Source organism: Rhinoraja longicauda, chromosome 3 (genome assembly GCF_053455715.1).
Source record: "Rhinoraja longicauda isolate Sanriku21f chromosome 3, sRhiLon1.1, whole genome shotgun sequence".
In the NCBI taxonomy this organism is placed as follows: Eukaryota; Metazoa; Chordata; class Chondrichthyes; order Rajiformes; family Arhynchobatidae; genus Rhinoraja; species Rhinoraja longicauda.
Window position 1 is genome coordinate 53,433,954 of NC_135955.1, and position 24,462 is coordinate 53,458,415.

The following is a 24,462-nucleotide window of genomic DNA, read 5'->3' on the forward strand; positions in this document are numbered from 1 at the left end:
ATAGTTTATTTTAATTTTCTTGTCTTTTTATGTTTGTAACCAAAGTAACACTACATGTTAAATGTTCTAATGTTACTTATTTTCTGCTTTCTCTACAGTACAATGATCATGATGATCATTATCCTAATAAAAATGAAATGACGCAAGGCGACAAACTCAGGGTCTTGAAAAGTAGAAGACCAGCTAGAGCTGTGAACACTGGTTCGTTAAAGTGAGTATCTTTTTTGGAATATTAGATCTGTCAAAAATAGAAGTTTATACGAGATAATTTGTGCAAGAAATACTGATCTAACTTTTGGATCAGCTCCCTTCTATCCAAACAAATGCATGCTGTTCCTGGAGAGTAGATACTGTGTCTCCTCGTATATTGTTGGAACAGAATAGCACAAAGAGCTGGAGATAAAACTTTCCATTTCTGTGGCACAGTCGTATGCCTTTATGCCAACATTAAGAGTTTCACAATGGCTAGCTCTGTGACCCACATCAATCATCGATGCTGTCTCCAAATGAATGCCAGCTTGACTGAGCTTTTTTTTTTAAATGGTGGAATATCACTGTTGAGTATTAAGTAGGTTCTTGCCCAGTAGTGTTTCATATGGTCCCTTGACAAAAAAATGTAGGTGTAAAGTTATATCTCAACAGTCTTGGCTGAAGGAATTTAAGTTCAGTTGGGAGAACTATGAACTAAACCACTGTCACACCTAATGCCTAGATGTGGTTATGGCAGTGAAGTTTAATTTAGTTTAGAAATACAACGTGGAAACAGGCCCTTCGGCCCACTGAGTCCGCGTCGACCAGCGATCCCTGCACATTAACACTAATCTACACACACTCGGGACAATTTACACTTATAGCAAGCCATTTAACCTACAAACCTACATGTCTTTGGAGTGTGGGAGGAAACTGGAGATCACAGAGAAAACCCATACAAGCCACGGGGAGAATGTACAAACTCCTTTACTGACAGCATCTGTAGCCAAGATCAAACCCAGGTCTTTGGCACTGTAAAGCAGCAATTCTACTGCTGTGCCACCGTGCCGCCCAAAATTCTAAAATGTTAATAAATAAAACATGAGTACTAAATGGGCAACTCTTTAACTTGAGGTAATGCCTTTTATTTCGAGGCTCCCTGTCAAAAGAAACAGCCACTGATTGTATAGTCTAGAGCATTGTTGCTTTTAAACAGAATCTTGTGTTGTACAATTAGATTACCTCGTTGTTCATCTGAATGCTAATAAATATACTGTCCACCACTTTGGAGTATACATATTTGTGCTTGCTTCAGGGAGCTTATGTGATACTTTAGTTGTGGACTTACTAAAATCCAATGTAATTATTTACTCTCGTACTCCAACTTCCTTTGAATAATGGTTAATCCACCATTTGCCTTCGCAAGCACCCCCTGTGCCAAAAATGCTGAAATTTAATGTACTAATAAATCAGAACAGCAAAATTTACTAGTCTTTTTCCACTAACAAAAAAATTCAATTCTTTCCACCAGAAAGAGTAACTTTACAATCTCTTCATTATGCCATTTCAGCCATCTTCTTGTTCATTCTCTTAACCACAAGTGACCATTGCAACTCTTCATGTCTTTCTTAGAACTTACTTTCACCCCTTGCTTTACATTGTTAGCAAATTTATAGACAGCATCCTCAGCTCCCCATTCCGTGCATCTCTTCTCAAATGATGTATAATATTCTTCCATAAGTTCCCCTTTGATAGAGGTAAGGCTGATCATATTATGATAGGCACACCATTTTCACGGCTGTGGGAATGGTTCCTAGCATTTTCTGAACAACTGATATTAGACTGACATTGTATAGTTCTCTTTTTTTCCACCTACTATTTTGCACTGCAATGTAACATTTTGTAATCCTCTGTTCCACTGAGATCCTGTAGATTGTAAGGTATTTGGGAAGATTAGCACAAAAGCATTCGTCATCTCTGACCTCAGAACCCAGAAACACAAGCCTTCAGTACCAGAGATCCATAAATTTCTTGACACTCACTCTAAATGTCAATTACTTTTAAGATTCTGATGCACATTTGACTTTAGATTACCACTATTTCTGGCATATTTATTGAATCAGCTACTATGAAGACATATAAGAAGTTTGTGAAGTAACTCAGTAATTTTTTTCCCCCTCATTTTATTCTCTCTATAAACAGCATGTTTTTGATCTTTTTATATTTCTTGCTTGTTTGCATGAATGTTCATTTGTGTATGTGTTAAGAGATACAGTCCATGAATTAAATTTAGAATCATCTTGGTTACTTTTGGTTCAATATTGTGCTGCATTGAACAATTTAGTGGACAGGTAAAATTAAAGTACGATTTTAGATTAACATTATCAACCTGATAATCAAATAATATTTTGTTTGAAACGTTGATCGTGGTGGAACCATTACTTAACCCGCCAAGATGAAAATACTTTTTGGGTTGAGAGATGAAAGGGCTGAAATAAACCCTTCTGATTCTACTAGTATATGTTCAGCAATGTTTTTGTGAGCATACTATGATGTTCAATCATGAAAGTACATGGATAAAATTAACAAAATCTGATTGCATAGATTTTTTGCGGTGTTCTGAGGAAGGTCATTTGTAAACACAGCTTTGTTATTTATTTGACTTTTGTATAATTGCCCAATTACAACCCTTGTTTTAGTAATTTAACTGAGCTCAGCCTTTGTGACGAATATTACAGTGGGTGTTATTGTTATTCATTAATACAGAACATCACAGACAGATAATAAAGACTTAATCACCTTTGTGGTTATTCAACAACTTAATTGCCTGGAATCCTGAGTATAATTAAGGCAGATCGCGAAGTATGCCGATGCTTAATAATATCTGCAGGATTTTATAAGGAAGAATTAAAATTATTTGACATATCAAGCTATTCCAACTTACATATTTTGGGGAAGAAAACAGGAAGCCAAAAAAGTTTTAAAAAAATCAAAATTACTTCATCAGATTAAATGGTATGAAGGGCTGTTCTTGAGTAAATGATATGAACAATATCTCGCATTTAATTATATCCTTCCATTGAATATGGATACCACTGACAAGATCAGCATTTGCTACCCATCACTGATTTATTTTTGAGAAAGTGGTAGAGCTTCCTTCCACAATCCCATGATGCTGGTAGATAGGAAGTTTCTGGGTTTTGACCTAGCGATGATAAAGGATCAGTAATTATCTTTCTGAGTCAGAATGATATATGACTTGTTGGCGGTCTTCCATGTCCCTGCTGCCCTTGTCCTAATGCTTGTAAAGGTGGTGGGTTTGAGAGGTGTTGGTGAGAAAACTTTAATTAGTTGCTGTAGGGCATTTCACGTGGTAGCGTGCTAGTGGAGTAGGAAGTAAACATTTGTGGTGCCAAATGAGTAGATATTCTTACTGGAAGCTGTCAACCCTCGGGCATGATGTTGGAATTGTTGACATCTAAGCAAGTGGAGAGTATTTCATCACATTTCATGACATGCCTGACAATGCTTGGAGCTAGGTAGTTCTTTAAAAAACTGGACTCTGAGGTTGTAATCTCTGTAATGCTTCTGGTGCCATGAGATTAGCAGAGATGCATAGGAATCGATGGATAGGTCAGTTGAATGCATGCTGAAGGGATGGAGTAGAAGAATGAGCATTAGGTTCTTAGAGTTCTGCAATGGTTTCTTTGGAAATGGTGAACCATACTCTCAGGACAGGTTGCATCTTAACCATATTGGAACCAACATCCATCCTAGTATGTCTGTGAGCTCTGTTGAGGATGGTTTAAATGGATTCTGCAGGAGAAGGGACTCTGAGTAGTTGTTTAGATGTTGAGGTACAGTAACCTAAAGGAGAAATATAGTTGTGGAGTCGTAGTCATACAGCCCAACTCGTACATTTTTGGATTTAATGGGGACCTGAAGGGCATTTTTTTCACTTGGTTAGTATATGGAATGAGCTTCCAGAGGAGGTAGTTGAGGCATGTACAACAATATTTTAAAAACCTTTGGACACATACATGGATAGGAAAGGTTTAGAGAGATATGGGCCAAATGCCAGCAAATGGGCATCTTGGTCGGCATGGATGAGTTGGTCCAAAGGGCCTAATTCCATGCTGTATGACTATGACTTTAGGAAGCTGACGTGCAACCATCTGTCAATTTGGAAGTATCAATTGTGAGCTTCAGATTTTTATTTTTGCAAACAGAATATTTCATTTTCCAGTTTTGATGAATTTTAACGTGTGAAGGTTTTCTTTCCAGCATGTGCCCCTCAGATTAGTTGGTATACAATGAACCATCAATGTTAGTGCATGTGGTTGCAGGAGACTCTTGATGTCAGATATATCAAGTACATTTGTAACCTAATGTACTCTTTGAAAACTTACACTGACTGCTTACTCTATAGAGAAGTCAGAATATCTGTTGCAGTCACTCCAAGGAAGGCAGTAATTTCCATTGAATTTGCAGTTTTTAATCCCACAAAAATATGTTTAAAGATCTAGGATTTAATCCCACGATGTTTATATGTGAAATTTGCCCTGTCCACTGAGTCCAGTTATGATTTTCATTGCCTGGTGAAGTGTTTTTAACAGTCTTGGAATCTCAGGTGACATTAATGATTGGACAGCGAGAAAATTGTATTGATTTCACAATGCTGCCCTTTAATGTTGTAACACAGTGAAATAAATCTTGTCTTCTGATTGATGCCTGATTCATTTCCTAAGGTGTTATATTGTTAACATCAAGAAAGATTTGTTATCAAGCATCAGGTTATCATTAGCCTTGTATCATAAGATGGGTTGTGAAAGCTCCGACAAGGTTCCACATAGGAGATTAGTGGGCAAAATTAGAGCACATGGTATTGGAGGTAGGGTACCGGCATGGATAGAAAATTGGTTGACAGACAGAAAGCAGAGAGTGGGGATAAATGGGTCCCTTTCAGAATGGCAGGCAGTAACTAGTGGGGTACCGCAAGGCTCGGTGCTGGGACCGCAGCTATTTACAATATACATTAATGACTTGGATAAAGGGATTAAAAGTACCATTAGCAAATTTGCAGATGATACAAAGCTGGGTGGTAGTGTGAACTGTAAGGAAGATGCTATGAGGTTGCAGGGTCCTAGTGGTTACAGGGTTACCAGTGGTTACAGGTCCTATGAGGTTACATGGCCCTAGTGAGACCGCACCTGGAGCACTGTGTGCAGTTTTGGTCTCCAAATTTGAGGAAGGATATTCTTGCTATTGAGGGCGTACAGCATAGGTTTACTAGGTTAATTCCCGGAATGGCGGGACTGTCATATGTTGAAAGACTGGAGCGACTAGGCTTGTATACACTGGAATTTAGAAGGATGAGAGGGGATCTTATCGAAACATATAAGATTATTAAGGGGTTGGACACGTTAGAGGCTTGAAACATGTTCCCAATGTTGGGGGAGTCCAGAACAAGGGGCCACAGTTTAAGAATAAGGGGTAGGCCATTTAGAACCGAGATGAGGAGAACTTTTTCAGTCAGAGAGTTGTGAATCTGTGGAATTCTCTGCCTCAGAAGGCAGTGGAGGCCAATTCTCTGAATGCATTCAAGAGAGAGCTAGATAGAGCTCTTAAGGATAGCGGATTCAGGGGGTTTGGGGAGAAGGTAGGAACGGGGTACTGATTGAGAATAATCAGCCATGATCACATTGAATGGCGGTGCTGGCTCGAAGGGCCAAATGGCCTCCTCCTGCACCTATTGTCTTTTGAAAGAGAGTGATTCCATCGGACAAAGAAATAACTGTTTTCAGATGTGTAAAATAAAACCTCCTCTGCTGAGTGTAACATAGCGAGATTGGGGAATTGGCAAGATTAGAATTCTGGGTCACCCTTATATTCGCCAATGAGCATTCCTGTGGGAGCCTACATCCTAAGTGTAAAGGGCTAACATATGGTAACAGTACAACTTTAAATCTTGAAGCATATTTTTGACATCTTATGAATCCACAAGTAATATTTTGAAGATTATACATTTGTTTGGATTTTGAGACAACCAAGTAGTGAGCTATTAAGAATGTAACCCTTTCCAAAGTGAAGGATTTTCTTTAACTTATAGCTTGGATTGATCAGAAGATTTGAATAATTTATCAGTGATAAGTGACTCTTTGGCATGTTATTGTTGAGAAAAGTTCCGTTTCATCTATTCATTAGATAATTGGGATCCACACCAGGCTAGATAGACACTAAGAAATTAGATTCCATCATGCCTCTGGCTCATTTCTGCAGATTGTAGACACTACAATCCCAATGGTTTTCCTGATTCATGAAAACATATATAATCTAAAGCTTTGTATTTCTCGTGTTGCAAGTATTTGGGTTTTCACTTACTGGAGAAGGAATTTTTGAATTAAGACTCCTGTAACTTGGGTTAATTTGCTTTGGAATGCTTCATTATTTCACAGTTTGATAGTTCTATATATAATTTGTCTACCCTGACAAAATGTGTCACAAGATGTGACAAAAGGTTTTACCTATTCCTCCTCCTCCACTGCCCCACACTGGCAGCTCTGTGTACCAAATAAACAATGCATTGGACTTGCTCACCTAAGTTGCCTTTATCATACCTTTCAAACCTATGACCCTATCACTAAAGAAGAAAAGGATTTCGGGTGCATTGCAACCATTTTTTCACAGGTGGGATGGGTAATAAATGCAGCAACCCATACATTTCCACAGTCTTGTTGGCTTCCTTGCAGCCACCCATATTTGCACATGTACACTGCAGTATCCAGTATCATATTGCAAGTGCCATCTATTCCTATACAGCCTTTCATTTTCAGATCTTCAAAGGAGTACTGAGTCTGGAGAGATCTCCATGTCTCGGGCTGTGGTTAGATTATCACAACTTGCCCCTTTAAAATGTTCAAAGATAAGTACAAAGAGTTCTTCCATAGAAAGTAATAAATTAACACACAAAGTATAACTTGATTATACTTTCTACCACTCTTGTCTCCAAACCCCCCCCCCATTTTCTTTGCTCCAATAATGAGATTTTCCACACTGTTGCCTCTGATATACCTACCTCCTTGCTGAACCATGGCTTGCCCTCTTATGCAGGTGACACAGCCCTTAATGGCATCTCATCTATTTCTCACATCGCTATTTGCATTTGCTCCCTGTCCTGGACTGAGCAATGATGGAATTCGCTAGGCCAAATCACTAGGTGTTTTCAAGAGAGAGTTAGATTTAGCTCTTAGGGCTAAAGGAATCAAGGAATATGGGGAGAAAGCAGGAACGGGGTATTGATTTTGGATGATCAGCCATGATCATATTGAACGGTCCTAGCTCGAAGGGCCAAATAGCCTTCTCCTGCACCTATTTTCTATGCTTCTATATTCTCTTTGTTCTATCCATCCCTCCCTTCATCTTATGTACAACTTAAAAGTAATTTTGTTTTTCTCTTTCCTAGTTGACCCAAAGTATTAAACCTGGTTTCTCTTTCCACAGATGCTGTCTGACCCATTGAGAGTTTCAGCACTTTTTCTTTCTCCAGATTTCTTGCATTTGCAATGTTTTATTTTACTTAACTATTTTCATCCTTTCCTTACAAACTTAAAAACTGAACAAATAATTGAGTAGGCTTTAGAACTGGCTTATTGATAGATGGATTTAGAACTGGCTTACTGATAGAAAGGTGAAAGGACTATATCCAGGCTGGAGGTCTATGACCAGTGGAGTTCCAAAGGATCTGTGCTGGAACTTCTGTTGTTTATGATATAGAGATAGATTCATATTTGTTTGTAAGTTTGCAGATGACCCCAAGATTGCTGGGGTTGCGGAGTGTGAGGAAGCCTATCGAGGGAAACAGCGGGATTTAGATCGGCTACAGAAATAGGCGGAGAAAGGGCAAATGGAGTTCAATCTGAGCAAGTGGGAGGTGTTGCACTTTGGGAGGTCAAATGCAAAGGGAAAATATACAATTAACAGTATTGATATATAGAGGGATCTTGGAGTCCACAACTCTCTGGATGTGGCAACATAAGTCGATAGAGTGGTAAAGAAAGCATATGCTATGCTTGGATTTCATAGGTTGGGGCATTGAGTATAAGAGCCAAGAAATCATGATGCAGCTTTATCAGATTTTGGTTGGGCTGCATTTGGATTATTGTGTACAGTTCTGGTCACCACATTACAGGAAGGATGTAGCAGCTTTGAAAAGGGTGCAGAAGAGGTTTACCAGAATAATGCCTGGATTAGAGGGTATTATGTACAAGGAGAGGTTAGACAGACTCGGATTATTTTCTCTGGAATGCTGGAGATTGTGGGGAGACCTGATAAAAGTATATTAAATTATGAGAGGCATAGATAGGATAGATTCTCTGAACCTTTTTTCCAGATGGATGATTCAAATACTGGAGGGCGTGCTTTAAAGTGAGAGGGGCAAAGTTTAAAGGAGATGCATGGGGATTTTTTTTTTAACACAGAGGGTTGCATCTGATTAGAACATGCTGCTGGTCTCTTGTGTCTGGTTTTATGTCACCAATTAAAACATTATTTTCTGAGTGAAGCAAAATCACAGAAAGTACTTTTTTTTTTTTGCAATCACATTTTGATCATTCAATTAATACTTCCAATAAACTTCCATTGTGTATCTATCTAATGTGACTCCATTTAAGAAACCACAAGTTTATTTTCTCATTGAAAGAAAAACATATTTGGCTAAAAAAGAGCTCCGTGAAATTAGTTAACTTCCCTGCAAGGTTATACTTATTGGCAATATTTCAACTTAGTCAATATGATGAGAACAAATTCTCCTAGCTGTGCTACTTTAATCAGAGCTTACTGTCTCACAGCTCCAGTGACCTGGGTTCAGTCCTGACCTCCAGTGTTGTCAGAGTGGAGTTTGCACTTTCTCCCTGTGACGGCATGGGTTTTCGTCAGATGCTCTGGTTACCTCCCACATCCCAAGGATGAATGGGACAGGAGACATTGCTCTAGTGTGTAGTTGAGAGATAGAATATGGAGGGAGGTGAGTAGATTGTGAGGAGAATGGAAAATGGCATAGTCTGAAATACTTTGATTTGGTAAAGAAATGTGGAAATACTAATATTTGGTATTTCTAACTCGCACAGCATTTATCTTCAATATACAGAATTGAATAGAACATTTAAAACTATTAATAATTTTGTTAACCTAAGTACATTGTCCTCAGTAAGGAAGACTATATGAGATTTCACAATAATTTTTGAAAGAGTAGAAAATTATTAATAAGATGTCCTTGACATATAAGACTTATTTTTGATTTTGAAAGAGAACAGAATCTATTTTTCTCAATTTTGAAAGTATGTCAGCGTGATTGAATTACTTTTGAGTTTAAAGTTCTCTCCTTGACAAAACTGATTGATTTATCTCACATCAACAAGAAAATGTTCAGACTTGTAGAAACTGAATTAAACTACACTGAAAAGACTTGAATCCAAGCAACATTACTCAATTTAGAATAGTCATACAGCACGGAAACAGGCCCTTCAGTCCAATTTATCCTTGCTGACCAAGATGCCCCATCTATGTGAGTTCCACCTGCCCGTGTTTGGCCCATATGCCTCTAAACTTTTCCTATCCATGTACCTGTCCAAATGTCTTTTAAATGTTCCTATAGTATCTGCCTCAACGACCTCTTCTGGCAGCTCGTTCTATATATCCACCACCTTCTGTGTGAAAAAGTTGCCCCTCAGGTTCCTATTAAATCTTTCTCTTCTCACTCTCTGATTCTTGATTCCCTTACTCTGACTGCATTTACTCTGTCTATTCTCCTCATGATTTTATAAACCTCCATAAGATCACCCCCTCAGCCTCCTGCACTCTAAGAAATAAAGTCCTAGCCTGTCCATCCTCCCCCTATAGCTCAGACCCTCATGTCCTGACAACATCCTCCTAAATCTTCTCTGCACTCTCTCAATCTTATAATCTATAAACCAAAACAATCCCTTAACAGGAGCTGATTTAAAACACTTCTCTGAAATGATGCATCTCTGAATTTTAGCATTAAGGCCATAACTGGAACCTAATTCCTTAAAGCAGCCGAAAAGTCCATTGGTTAAAGGAAAATGTATCAGGTCTACAGTTCAAACTTTAAATTTTAGGTCAAAATTCCATCTAAGACTGGGTGTGCAGAGGAAATCTGTTTTTTTTAAAATATGGGCAAACCTACCTCTTCATAATATTTAGAACCATTGATACATTTAAAGGGTTAGATGCTCAAATGTTTTCCCACTTAAAGAATTTCAGGAATCATGAGCCTACAAAACAATCATACCATTTAAATCAGCTAAAATCATGATTAAAAATATAACTCACCAATGTATTTAAAAATGTGTGCATACTCAAAAATAAACTGCTTTACAACTAGATACATAAATCTATAAGGGGTAATATTTATCTGTTGTGAAAAATGACTGAAATTGAACAGTGCAAACACTGCAATTAAACATGTATTATCTCGCAAGACATGGCCAAGCAAAGGTTCTCGCATGCTCAACAGAACATGAATCCAAATTTCTTTTACACCAGCAATAGGTTCAGGGACAGTTAAATTTCATTTCTGTAACTTGGGTGGACGTTTTAAATTTTGATAACCTCAGGTGTCATGAATGAGATTATGCACATTTTCACTATATCCAGATTTATTGCTGCTACTACAATAAATTCTTTTGAATGTGCCAGTTTACCACAATCCTTTCACTTTATTGTGAATTTCCTTTCCTTATCTTTCTTCAACCGTGCTCCACCTGTTGCACAAGGGCAACATCAGGCCCTGTGCACTGACTTACCACAGTTAAAATAATAGACTGCAGAAATTAGTTTCCACATTTTGCATTGCACTTGCTTGCATTTTTGTTTCAGGAATAATAGCTTTACTGCAATTATTTTGCCTATGGCATTTTAGGTTAAATTTTCTGCTCTTCCATTTGCATTTTTTATTCATCTTTTTTCCCTTCTAGATGGCTCCTAGCTATGCTGGTATCTACAATGTGTAGCATTGTCATCTGGTGGATGGTTTGTGCCTACCCTTCTCCCATCCTGCTAATCTGTCTAGATGGGTTAGGAAACTAGTAACCTTCAGGACCCAGGCAGGTAGCACTGTAAGTGTGCCACTTCCATTTCTTTTTTTTTAAGCAAAAAGAATATTAAGAATAATCACTGGATAATACATTGCATTTCCAAATTTCTTTCATTGCATGCTAACAACTATCACCACTTTTTAAAATTCTGTGACGGTGTAATTTGCTTTATTTATTATGTTTAATAGCTATTAGAACCTGCATTCTCTTTAATTCAAACTACATTCGCTGGTTAAATTAAGTCTTTGCCTTGTGGTTTGTAAATAACGTGTGTGCATGTATATGTATATAGTGCCCACTACTGACTATCATTAACTCAATTCCATCAATTACTGTATATTTATTTTCCCTCAGCAAATGTTCCATTGTAATGGTTGACTTCCTGTGCTAACTCATTTTTTAATTGCACGTTGAAGCAGCGTAATTGCACAAAGTTTCAAATGGAGCAGTGTCATTTATGGCCAGTGAAAGCAATTGCATTCATTAGTTACTATACTGGCAGATCTTTGGTATGCAAGTCTAACCCAGATTTTTTTTTTAATTGAAATTAATCATTGTCTGCATGCCAAACAGCATATGTTGCTTGTTGGCTCATGATGGGAAGATCTGGTTTTGTATTAGTCTCCTTTATTACTGTTCTCTTTTAGGTTTTATAATTGGAATGTGGCACCTTACCAAGAAAAAAGATAGGTACCTCAACCTTAAAAAAATGGTTGGTGTGGCTGGTTTTTTAAAAGAATATGTTCTTTCTAAGGACTACAATTTGAAAAAAAGAAATGTGGAAATAAATTGTCATTATAATCCAGGAATCTTAGATATTACTAGACCAAGTGGACCCGTTGGGCCCATTCCTCGTAGAGGGAGGATAGGGAAGGGGAGAAGGTGTGATTGAGTGAGCCCTGGACCCAAAGCCTCTCCTGTATTGTTGCCCCTCAATCCCCTTTATCCCCCTCCTCCCCCTACTGACCCACTCCATCCCCCCTACCCACCCCCACATGCTCCTTCCCTGCCCCCTCCCCACTTGCCCCTCCCCTACCCCCGCTCCTCCCCCCACTCGCCCCCACCTCCCTCCCCTCCCCCTACCCCCACTCTCCCTGCCCGCACCCCACTCTCCCCCACCCCAATCCTCCCTCCTCCCCACCCCCACTCTCCCCCACCCCCATTCTCCCTTCTCACCACCCCACCCTGCCCTCCTCTCCACCCCCTCTCCCTGCCTGCACCCCACTCTCCCCCATCCCCAATCCTCCCTCCTCCCCACCCCCACTCTCCCCCACCCCCATTCTCCCTTCTCACCACCCCACCCTGCCCTCCTCTCCACCCCCTCTCCCTGCCTGCACCCCACTCTCCCCCATCCCCAATCTTCCCTCCTCCCCAACTCCACTCTCCCCCACCCCCACTCTTCCCTTCTCCCCACCTCCACCCTGCCCTCCTCCCCACCCCCGACTGACGACAGTGCCATGCTCAGTGCCTTCCCCTCCCCTCTTGCACATCTCTCACAGGCGCACGGGTGACATTGTGACGTCGCATGCTGAAGACCTTCAAGAAATGGGTTAGAAAGGAAAATTTTAAACTTTAAAATCTCTCTAGCTGTAAAAATATAGCTTCAATTTGAATGAGAGCTGTTATATAATATGCCCAGGATAATGGTGAGTAACGTGGGCCAAAAAGTGTGGCGCTATGGTGTACCGTTTTGGCTGTGTGAACCACAAAAGTTGTGCTGCACACATACATACATAAACACATACACACGGACAGAGAGTTTTAGTTATATACTAGCAAAGCGGGCCCTTGGGCCCATTCCCACCCCCCATTCTCTCCTCCCCCAGCCCCACTCTTACTCTCCCCACACCCCCCCTTTCCCCACGACCTCCCCTTTTCCCAGTACCCCTCTTTCCCCCACCCCCCTTTCCCTACCAGCCCTCCCCCTTTCCCTACCAGCCCCCCAGCCCCCACCGTTATTCTCCCCCTCCCCCCTGTGGTCCCGGCGAAAAGCACTTACGGATCGTGCAGAGAGGAGGGAGCTGCGGAGCGCGGCCGTTACTGTGGCGTGGCCGAGCCCGGACTACTGGAGACGGATAGGGCGGCGCCGCGCTGGGTCCGTGCGATAGCGGGGAGAGGGTCTCCAGGGTGTGGGAGAGAGGAGAGAAGCAAGGGGAGAGAGGAGAGGGGAGCCGGTGATCGCGGGCGGGCGGCTCCGCTAAGGACGTCCATTTTTTTGGTGCGAGTGAGGAGAGGACGCGCGTGCGTGCTGACATCATACGCACAGACGCACAGACGCACAGCAGCGCCACGCTGAAAATATTCAATAAATCAGTGGGGGGGGGGGCAGCGCGAGCTCATCTCACAGGGGCATTGTGACGTCACACGCTGAAGGCCTTCAATAAAAGGGTTAGAAATAAAACGTTTTAACTTTAAAACCTCTGTAACTTAAAAAATATACGACCATTACAACTATGCCACTCCTCATGATAGAATTATATTTTTTGCCTGTTAAAAAAAGCATAGAACATGTACAATAGTAACATTTAAGTCTTCCAAGAAAATATAGTCATGGAGAAATATTGTTGTCGTTCAACATTTATACCTGCCGCACGGACGATTTTTAAAAATCTATTAGAAAGTGCATCATATACAGTAAAACTTTCATACTGGATACAAAGTTGAGCTCCACACTCCTGCCACATTACACAACAGAGTGTAGGACAGAGAGTGCATATATGATATCCATCCTCTTGCATGATCATTTTGTACTTCATTTGCTGAAAATGTATCATAGGAAAAATAGGTCCAGGAGCAGGCCATTCAGCCCTTCGAGCCAGCACCGCCATTCATTATGATCATGGCTGATCATCTAAAATCAGTACCTCGTTCCTGCTTTTTCCCCATACCCCTTGATTCCTTTAGCCCTAAGCTAAATCTAACTCTCTCTTGAAAACATCCAGTGAATTGACCTCCAGTGCCTTCTGTGGCAGAGAATTCCACAGATTCACCAGATATGTGAAAAAGTTTTTCCTCATATCAGGAAAAGTTTTTCCTCATATCAGTCCTAAATGGCCTACCCCTTAATCTTAAACTGTGAGACCTGGTTCTAGACTCCCAATATCGGGAACATTTTTCCTGCATCTAGCCTGTCCAATCCTTAAGAAATTTATATGTTTCTATAAGATCCCCACTTATCATTCTAAATTCCAGTGATCCCTTTCAAAAGTATCCCTTTTAGTACAACCAGAAAATACTGGAGATGCTCGACAGGTCCGTTTATGTCTGTGGAGAGGAAAACAGAGTTGGCGTTTCACGTGTTATTCATGATGAAAGGTCACTGACTTTAGGACGGATGTCAAGGGTTATGGGGAGAAGGCAAGAGAATGGGATTGAGAGGGAAAGATAGATCAGCCGTGATTGAATGGCGGAGTAGACTTGATGGGCCAAATGGCCTATTTCTGCTGCTATCATAAATGCTGATTCCACTTCTCTGTCCACAGATAATGTTTAGTATTTCCAGCATTTTCTATTTCCCACATTTCTAGTGTGATCCTTTAGGATTGTGTTGTGTTTGTCTGTTTAACCAACATCACAAGGGTATCAACTGTTCACACCAGTTGTACTATTTAAAGTAATGCCATTCAGTGTGGAGCTGTCTGTTCCTGAGTTTGAAGCTGCCAAGGCTCACAGAAATGGAACCTCAGCTGCAGAATCTATTTTTGCTGAGCTCAGCCATTTATCCAGTTACAATCTGTCTGGGTGTTTGAATTAAGTGCATAAAGATGGAAGATTATATGATGAGTGTTTGACAGCACTAGGCCTATATTCGCTGGAGTTCAGAAGAATGAGGGGGGACCTCATTGAAACATACAGAATAGTGAAAGGCTTGGATAGTGTGGATGTGGAGAGGATCTTTCCACTACTGGGAGGGTCTAAGACTATAGGTCATAGCCTCGGAATTAAAGAACGTTCTTTTAAGAAGGATATGAGAAGGAATTTCTTTAGTTAGAGGCTGGAGAATCTGTGGAATTCTTTGCCACAGACGGCTGTGGAAACTAAGTCAGATATAGATTCTTGATTAGTATGGGTGTCAGAGGTTATGGGGAAAAGGCAGGAGAATGGGGTTAGGAGGGATAGATCAGCCATGACTGAATGGCGGAATAGACATGATGGGCCAAATGGCCTCATTCTACTCGTATCACTTCAAGGCTTCAAGGTCAGTTATTGTCACATGTACCAATTAAGGTACAATGAAATTCGAATTACCATACAGCCATACTAAAAAAAAAGCAGCAAGACACACAACTACATAAAAGTTAACATAAACATCCACCTTCCTCTTTTATTCTCCTGCACTCGGGGCAGTCAAACCATCCGCAGTCAAACCATTCGAAGCTCCCGCAGCCGGCGGTCGAAGCCCCCGCGACGGGGCGATCGAAGCTCCCACGTCGATTGTTTTTTTCCATATCGTGCGGCTAGGAATTCCCAAAGTCAGTATCTAACCAGAAACCACGAGCTCCACGATGTTAAAGTCCACAGGCTCCCGCAGTTGGAGCCCCAAAGTCGACCCCCGACAGGGGCCGCGGGCTCCGTGATGTTAAGTCCGCAGGCTCCCGTGGAGGAGCTCGAAGTTGGTCTCCAGCAAAGGCCGCCAACTCCTCGATGTTAGGCCGCAGTGTGGACGGAGATACGATATGGAAAAAAAATTGCATCTCCGTCGAGATAACAAATTAGAAAAAGTTTCCCCCAATCTCTTCCCTCAATCTCTCCCCCCACCCCCCCCCCCCCCCCCCCCCCCACAAAACAACCTAAAGAACAATCCAAACAAAGAAAGGACAAACAGACTGTTGGTGATGCAGCCATTGCTGGCGCCACCCGGTGCAGATCACTAATGACCTTATGATCAGTTGTATGTTGCACTTTGTCTGGCTCCATTGCAGCAGTAGGAGATAGAGCGAGGCCATGGACTGGCCGGATCTGCTAAAGGAAGAAACGTAGAAAAGAAATATGTGCAGAAGGCCATTCGACCCTTCGGGCCAGCACCGACATTCAAAATGATCACGGCTGATCATCTAATTCAGTACCCTGTTCCTGCTTTTTCCCCATTTCCCTTGAGGGGAGGGGAAGAAGGGCTCACAGACCCCATCACCAAAAGATATACAGGGAGTCACAGTTGTTATTAACTCTCCAATATATCTAGAAGCCCATATTTGTTGAAGACGGAGTTGATACAGGTCTATGATTTTCTGTCAGAAATTCAGTCACTCGCCTATTCCTAGACCACTCTCCCTTTGGAATGGCTGAGCCACCAAATCAATTTGTACATCACAAGTTATGACCTATATCTTAATTTGCAGCTAGCTTTTGAATTAAATACTTTTTCTGCTTGAGTATTGCCCATCAGTTGTGGTTTTGCTAATCTGCAAGGATTGCAAACTAAGTGGTAAGATGCACTCGTTCTTTGAGCTCTGTGACTCCACAAAGTTCAATAACAAGCAAAATAATGTAACTGGTTCTTTCAATAGCTGCAATCCACATATCAATTAACATGGGAACTGGTGACACATCTCTGATCTGCAAGGATTGTGGGGTGAGGCTGTGCAGTGATGGTTGACAAAGTGCACCATGTTTGAATTCAATCCAGAGGACTGCATTTCAACAAAGGGCTGCAGGGAAAAACTGCTGTGCCTTCTTCATGCAGTGCCGCTTTTGGTGTGTGTATGGGCAGAATAATTTCTAGCCTAGTATCTTTTGTAAAACAAAACTAAATTTTATGAAATAGTTATGTGCACTTTTGGACAATAGACAATAGACAATAGGTGCAGGAGTAGGCCATTCAGCCCTTCGAGCCAGCACCGCCATTCAATGCAATCATGGCTGATCACTCTCAATCAGTACCCCGTTCCAGCCTTCTCCCCATACCCCCTCACTCCGCTATCCTTAAGAGCTCTATTCAGCTCTCTCTTGAAAGCATCCAACGAACTGGCCTCCACTGCCTTCTGAGGCAGAGAATTCCACACCTTCACCACTCTCTGACTGAAAAAGTTCTTCCTCGTCTCCATTCTAAATGGCCTACCCCTTATTCTTAACCTGTGGCCCCTTGTTCTGGACTCCCCCAACATTGGGAACATGTTTCCTGCCGCTAATGTGTCCAATCCCCTAATTATCTTATATGTTTCAATAAGATCCCCCCTCATCCTTCTAAATTCCAGTGTATACAAGCCTAATTGCTCCAGCCTTTCAACATACGACAGTCCCGCCATTCCGGGAATTAACCTAGTGAACCTATGCTGCACGCCCTCAATAGCAAGAATATCCTTCCTCAAATTTGGAGACCAAAACTGCACACAGTACTCCAGGTGCGGTCTCACCAGGGCCCGGTACAACTGTAGAAGGACCTCTTTGCTCCTATACTCAACTCCTCTTGTTATGAAGGCCAACATTCCATTGGCTTTCTTCACCGCCTGCTGTACCTGCATGCTTCCTTTCAGTGACTGATGCACTAGGACACCCAGATCTCGTTGAACATCCCCTCTTCCTAACTTGACACCATTCAGATAATAATCTGCCTTTCTATTCTTACTTCCAAAGTGAATAACCTCACACTTATCTACATTAAACTGCATCTGCCATGTATCCGCCCACTCACACAACCTGTCCAAGTCACCCTGCAGCCTTATTGCATCTTCCTCACAATTCACACTACCCCCCAGCTTAGTATCATCTGCAAATTTGCTAATGGTACTTTTAATCCCTTCATCTAAGTCATTAATGTATATCGTAAATAGCTGGGGTCCCAGCACCGAACCTTGCGGTACCCCACTGGTCACTGCCTGCCATTCCGAAAGGGACCCATTTATCCCCACTCTTTGCTTTCTGTCTGTCAACCAATTTTCTATCCATGTCAGTACCCTACCCCCAATACCATGTGCTCTAATTTTGCCCACTAATCTCCTATGTGGGACCTTGTCGAAGGCTTTCTGAAAGTCGAGGTACACCACATCCACTGACTCTCCCCTGTCAATTTTCCTAGTTACATCCTCAAAAAATTCCAGTAGATTTGTCAAGCATGATTTCCCCTTCGTAAATCCATGCTGACTCGGAATGATCCTGTTACTGCTATCCAAATGCTCAGCAATTTCGTCTTTTACAATTGACTCCAGCATCTTCCCCATCATCTACCCGTTTTCTCTCTCCCTCCTTTCTTAAAAAGTGGGATAACATTTGCTATCCTCCAATCCATAGGAACTGATCCTGAATCTATAGAACATTGCCGACAACTGTAATGGCAATTGAGTTACCTAAATGTTTGAGCTGAAAACTCACTGCATTATCTAATCTATTTTCTTTGCACTCTGTTATACCTACTGGACAAAATGTTACCTTGTTCATTTGGCGTAATAATTTTAATACATGTATCGCAATATGTTTGTCCGTCAGTTCAAGTATTGTGTGACTACAATCTTCTTGTTAATCAATGTTCGCAAGTCTGCAATTTTGATTCCTTTAAAAAAAAAACACTTTTATTCAAGAGTATAATAATGCTTAATTAAGGTTTGTAGATCACCTGCCTCAGCATTCAGTCTTCTCCCCATTTAATCTTTGAAATACAATTCTGAGGATCTCTGCAACTTTCTCCCTCGGAATCTTAGGATTCTTATTTTATCCAGCAAATTATAGCTCCTCAAGGTCAACTGTAAAATGTAATTTCTGCCAAATATTCTTAGTAAATACCAAAGTGAACAACTAAATATCTACACCATTTTTGATAATCAGCTTATATATTCAAAATTCTGCTTTAAATCATTGTCTTTATACTTTACCCTTTAATCTCTTTCCTGATGTGTGTGAAGAATCAAATGTGATGTACCATCTAACAGATTTCAGGTGCCTCCGGGATTACGTGCTCACCTCTCAAGAGGAATGTTAGAGTAAAAGTTTGGTTTCATAGCGGAGGATGTGGACAAAGAGTGACAAAAGTAGTCATGAGAGTTCTCTGTGAAAGAAGCAAAGAATAAAATTGAGAGGTTAACATTTGCTGTTAAGATTTTGGTTCAGCTTTCCTTCAATCTAATGGAAAGGCAGTGAAATTCTGTGGAGTATACAAGAGATTTCTACTAGAAATTTTGTTGTGCAATTAAACTTCACATCGCTAAATGGCTGACTGCTACAACAATGGAGTATTGAATGCAATACTCCAGATGCAATACATTCAATACCTGAATGTGTAATACCTCAAGGTGTAATGTCAAATTGTTGAAGGTTGCTACAGATGGTTCAATTGTTCAATGCTACTTTATTGTCACTTGTATCTAAGTACAGTGAAATTATTTTTTTGCATACAGTTCAGTGACAGGCAGCTATAGATTAGGCACAGTAATACTAAGTATAAGAGTGTAAGATAGTAGACCACACTGAGTTAGAACACGAGTTGCTACATTTTAGGATGCAAGTGCAAGATTGAATATTTTAATGGTTGAGTGATGTCACAGGCGAAATGGTTTAAATAGCTTCTGTGCATTACTGAAGTTAGGAGCTAGGATTTCAATTGCAGTTAATAGATGGGAGGGTTTATTAACTGGACAATTGAATTAAGAACTGATTCGTGAAGAGTGTGGTAGGAAATGTGGTGCCACAGAGTACTACAGATGAATGTCAAGGAAAGTGTGGTCAGGCTTCCAGAGATCTTGAGGTGTGGATTCGGGGATGATTGAAGAAAGTAAAGTGAGTAGTCAAATTTATGGAGAGATTTTAAAAACTTAGTTTGAAATCAAAAGGATATTTGAATTAGTTTGTATTTATGCCGATATGGTATGAAATGTAGAAAGGTGTTAAGGTTAGATGGAAGAAAAGGGCAGCAGAGGTACAGTGCCTTACCGTGCCAGAGACCTGGGTTTGATCCTACGGGTGCTGACTCGCAGAGTTTGTACATTCTACCTGTGACCAAGTGGGTTTCCTCTGGGTGCTCCAGTTTCTTCCTACATTTCAAAGATGTGCAGGTTTGTAGATTAATTGGCTTCTGTAAATTGTTTTGAATGTGTAGGATGGAACTAGTGTATCAATGATCACAAGGTGATCACATTGGGCCAAAGGGTCAATTTCCACCCTGTATCTCTAAACTAAACAAAAAAAATGGTAGAAGGGAGTAGATTCATTTTGTATCAATCAATCAAGAATAGAACGGAAGAGAAAAGTATGGAACAGGCGAAGTACAGAGAAAAGAGAATTGAAAAATAATCTACCTTTGTACCTAATTATATTAATAATTATTCATGTACTCAGGCCATCCGCAGTTGATTTCATACTCTCGTGAAAGTTTTTTTTAATTCATTGGTGGTTACCCCTTTTACCTTAAACCCGAACATTTGTTATCGTTGTATTTGTAAATGTTTTCTCTTCTACATTCTCATGTGTAAATGTTTCTATCCTTGTCTCAAAGTTCACTTCCCATCATCTTAACATCTTGGCTAATCTGTTAATTTTGTACTTTTTGATCTTCTAGGTGGATCAAAAATCTTGTGTCACTGCTCATCTGTACTCCATGCACTTCGAGTCATGAATAGCTCCAGCAACACATGTTGGTGCAGATCTATTAATATACTGCTTGAGGGAAAATTCATTATTCATTATTCAATTCGACTTATTTTGTTCCCTCATAGTATCGATTAAGAGGTTAATGAAAATCTTCCAGAATAATATTTTAATTCTTGCTCATCCCATTTCAAGTGAATGCAGACTTCAATTTCCACAATTGGAAGTATGCATTGCATCCGTACTTGTCTAATAAAGCTGAGCTCAAATCATACTGACTCTGTACCCCTTACTTACCTGCATGAAAATATTCCCAAATCACTGTCCCATTTATCCAATCGTGCATTCCATTCTTTTATCACCATGTATTTGTTCTAAAATTGTGCCACTTGCAGCTAATTTACTTAACGTTAAACTTGGATTGTCCCACAAAATGCCTTCCAAATTCCTCTAATTTTTTTCTCACACTCTACATTGTCTTAGTGTCCAAACACTATTCCCTTCCTACTAGCTTTTTTTTAAACCTGAGCTTTACCGTTCAATTCAGTTGCTTTCCCCCCAATTGTAATTAACTTACTTAATTTTATTCATTAACCAAAGGCTCACTTTCCTAAATAGATTCCCAACTAAATATTATCCTCATTTTTCCTTTCACTTAACTGATCCTGGTTGGTTTTACTTTTAGTCTTAATTTTAAGGCACCACAGAAATGCATGCTGCAAATAAAAATATTTTCCCCTTTAACTATTTTGAAACTACAGTAATATCTTTTAGAAGCCGCAATTTCTTGAGTAAGTTCCATCTGTCCCAGTCCAGAAAAATAGAACCCCTCTTTCCTGTTGCCATATGTTTAATCATATGTCAATTTCCTTAAATGCTCTGCTTTCCTTAGATTCTCTTTGCTGGGAAGGTAATGTAGAGAATACCACCAGTGAACTCCCCCCTAGTCTATTAAATTTGTATTGTTAAACCACGCTTTTTTTGAATTGTGTTCTGGGTCACAAGCTCTGCATAATTAATTGGTCTCCTTTCCATCGATTAAACTTTCCAGTTATTGAATAATGTTTCTCACCTTTGAACTAGGAACATATGAGATATTTGGGATGAAAATCAAAAAAATGCAGATGCTGGAAATCTGAAATGAAAGTAAAATCCTGAAAGTACTCAGCAGGTCTGGCAACACCAGAGCAACAGAGTTAACATTTTTGGGTTGAAAGCCCTCGTCAGAATCTTGTATTCAACAGAAAATATCTGGGATAATCCATCAGGGAATGATGAGAAATGTAGGCCCTTCTAGTACTGTTGCATTTCTAGATTTTCCAAGTGCAGCTTCAGGTGTTTTTGGGAGCACATTACCGTGTTCATATTACTTGCCATGTCTTTGTTTGCCTCTCATGTAGCCACTAACTTTTGCTACTTTACCTTCTCCATTTACTCCATTGGTGTGATGAGACAGTAATGCACTGAGGTATTTTCCCTTGTTTCTGATTATGTTTGAACTGGTACCTGCACCTTGTAGGATGTGGACTATATCTATATTTAGTATGTGTAGGAAATAACTGTTTAAATCGAAGGTAGACACAAAATGCTGAAGTAACTCAGTGGGACTGGCAGCATTTCTGGAGAGAAGGAATGGGTGACTTTTCGGGTAGAGACCCTTCTTCAGACTGATCAGTCTGAAGAAGGGTCTCAACCCGAAACATGACCCTTTCCTTCTCTCCAGAGATGCTGCCTGTCCCGTTGAGTTACTCCAGCATTTTGTCTACTTTCTATATTTAGTATGCTTTAGCGAAAGCATTGCTACCTTACAGCGCCAGAGGCCCGAATTCTATCCCGACAATGAGTTCTATCCGTACGGAGTTTGTATGTTCTCCCTGTGACCATGTGGGTTTCCTCCCACATTCCAGATTTGCACAATTGGCTTCTGTAAATTGCCCTTGTTGTGTAGGATGTGAAACACTGATAATACAGAAGTAGTTTATGGGTGATCATTGGTCAGCATGGACGGTGGGCCGAATGGCCTGTTTCCACGCTGTATCTCCAAACTAAACTAATATCAAAACTTAAATAAATTCTTGACTTCACGAAACCATGTCTTACAAGTTCCTCAAGTAATACTCTTCTTCAGGTTTCTGGTCCCAGGTCAGTGAAAATTACACCATTCCTCTGGCCTCTATTGTTCATCTGTTATGTCAAGAACCTAAATGCAGAATTTTGTTGGAAGTTTACAGTATTTAATGTAGCATTTTGTACTGGTTAGTTTCGCTTTAGCTCTGAGGCAAATAGATCGTGTTAGGTTGATACACACAACCTTTTTTAGTCAGAACATTTTATTGAATCATAAGCCGAGGTGAAAATTAGTTGTTCATTTTATCCTGCTCTCCATAAATACATTTTTATCTGAATAATTCTTGAGGTGCAATTTATTGAAAATGTCCAAAACTTGCTAATCCAAAGGACTTAAAAGCCTAATTCACTTTTTGTTTGTTCTTTTAGCTTTGTTGTTGCTCCTGGTTTTATCAGTAATGCCAGTTGAGAAGCAAAGACCGTTCTGCAGCTACATTATATTTCTAAGTGAACTTTAAACTGCTGACTTTTAATTCATGCAAATGTGAATGCAATGTTTAATAGTGCCTCTAAAAGTTAGGGTTCAATAATGCATTGAGTTACTTTATAATTGTCCAATACCACAATTATAAAATTAGCGTAAAAATATATTTAAGGATAGCAAACATTTTTACATTGTATGGAACTACTGCACCTTTGACACAATTGAATCTATGGCTATTAATTATGTACAATGGTGACAAAGGAACTGCAGATATCAGTTCACAAAAATATACATAATGATTTTTGCTTTATCCTCAAAAGCCTCAAGTAGTTTCACTTTATTTTTAAATCTACAAATATGCACACCCATGTTTAACTGCTTGTCCTTTACCATTCAGTGATATAAAAGTAAAGGCTTTATCATGCTGATAAAATGATGTTAGAATCAGTCACTTGTTCAATACATTAATGTCAGATTGTCTACTGCAGATTGGAGGAGAACAAAATGCACACAAGATCGTCATCACAGGCATTCAGGTAAATATCTCTTCTTTCTTTGGAGTGCTTTTTGTGACACAATTAACAGCTTTTAAGTATGAATTCAAGTGGTCCAATGGATTGGATTCTGGGTGGAGGTTCATGTATACCGTTACATTTATACAGTTTATGTTTTACCAATTAAGAATGGAGTTATGATCTTTTTTGGCAGATATCCAAGTCTACCAAAGATTTTGTATAATTCTGATTTGCATTTAGTCTAACTACTTTTGCAGTGTGTAATTTGATAATTGTGCCCCGAGTTTCCAACCACTAACATACCAAGATAAATGTAGCAATCTTAAATTATTATAGAATAAGTGATTTGAGAATTCATATCATTAAGAAGGTTTTGTCTTATAATGACATTTAATGAAAGTTCAATCATCTTTAATAATTAAGGATAGCAAAATATATCTTTAGGATTGAAGATTAAAACCCAAAAGGCTGAGTGCAGTATAATAGCATTCACAGAGGTGAAGCAAGGGTCTGGTTTATGCTCCCCTTCAGCTATTGGTTGTGGAAAGAACCACTAGCGAACAACATTGCACAGAGCAGCATATTCCTCAACACCAAGTCCAGGACTAGATGCTTTAGGTTTAAGTTGCCTTCGGCATACCTCTTGTCACCCCATTTATTTGAATGGAGTTAGAGACATGGATAGAAAAAAAATATTGCTTTGTTCTTTCTCTTTAATTAGTATTACTTCAATCAATTTCAGCTTTTTAAAAAATGTTTAGAAGGCTTTGACAGTCAAGCTGATCCAGGGTCTTGGGAT

The 24,462-nt window shown here is 40.0% G+C and overlaps 1 protein-coding gene across 4 annotated transcripts in view; it reads left to right on the forward strand.

The window, feature by feature from the left end:
- The window catches only part of LOC144592000 (dual specificity protein phosphatase CDC14C-like), a 92,408-nt gene that overhangs the window by 61,735 nt on the left and 6,211 nt on the right, over positions 1-24,462 (forward strand). For 2 of the 4 annotated variants that reach the window (XM_078396140.1, XM_078396141.1), the window contains exons 12-13: positions 99-211; positions 23,637-23,684. In XM_078396140.1, the coding sequence (XP_078252266.1) occupies positions 99-211; positions 23,637-23,684 (161 nt within the window). Of the gene's footprint in view, positions 1-98; positions 212-10,964; positions 11,106-20,568; positions 20,627-23,636; positions 23,685-24,462 lie in introns of those variants that run through there. The other 2 variants (XR_013547056.1, XM_078396142.1) reach the window with 2 other exon arrangements.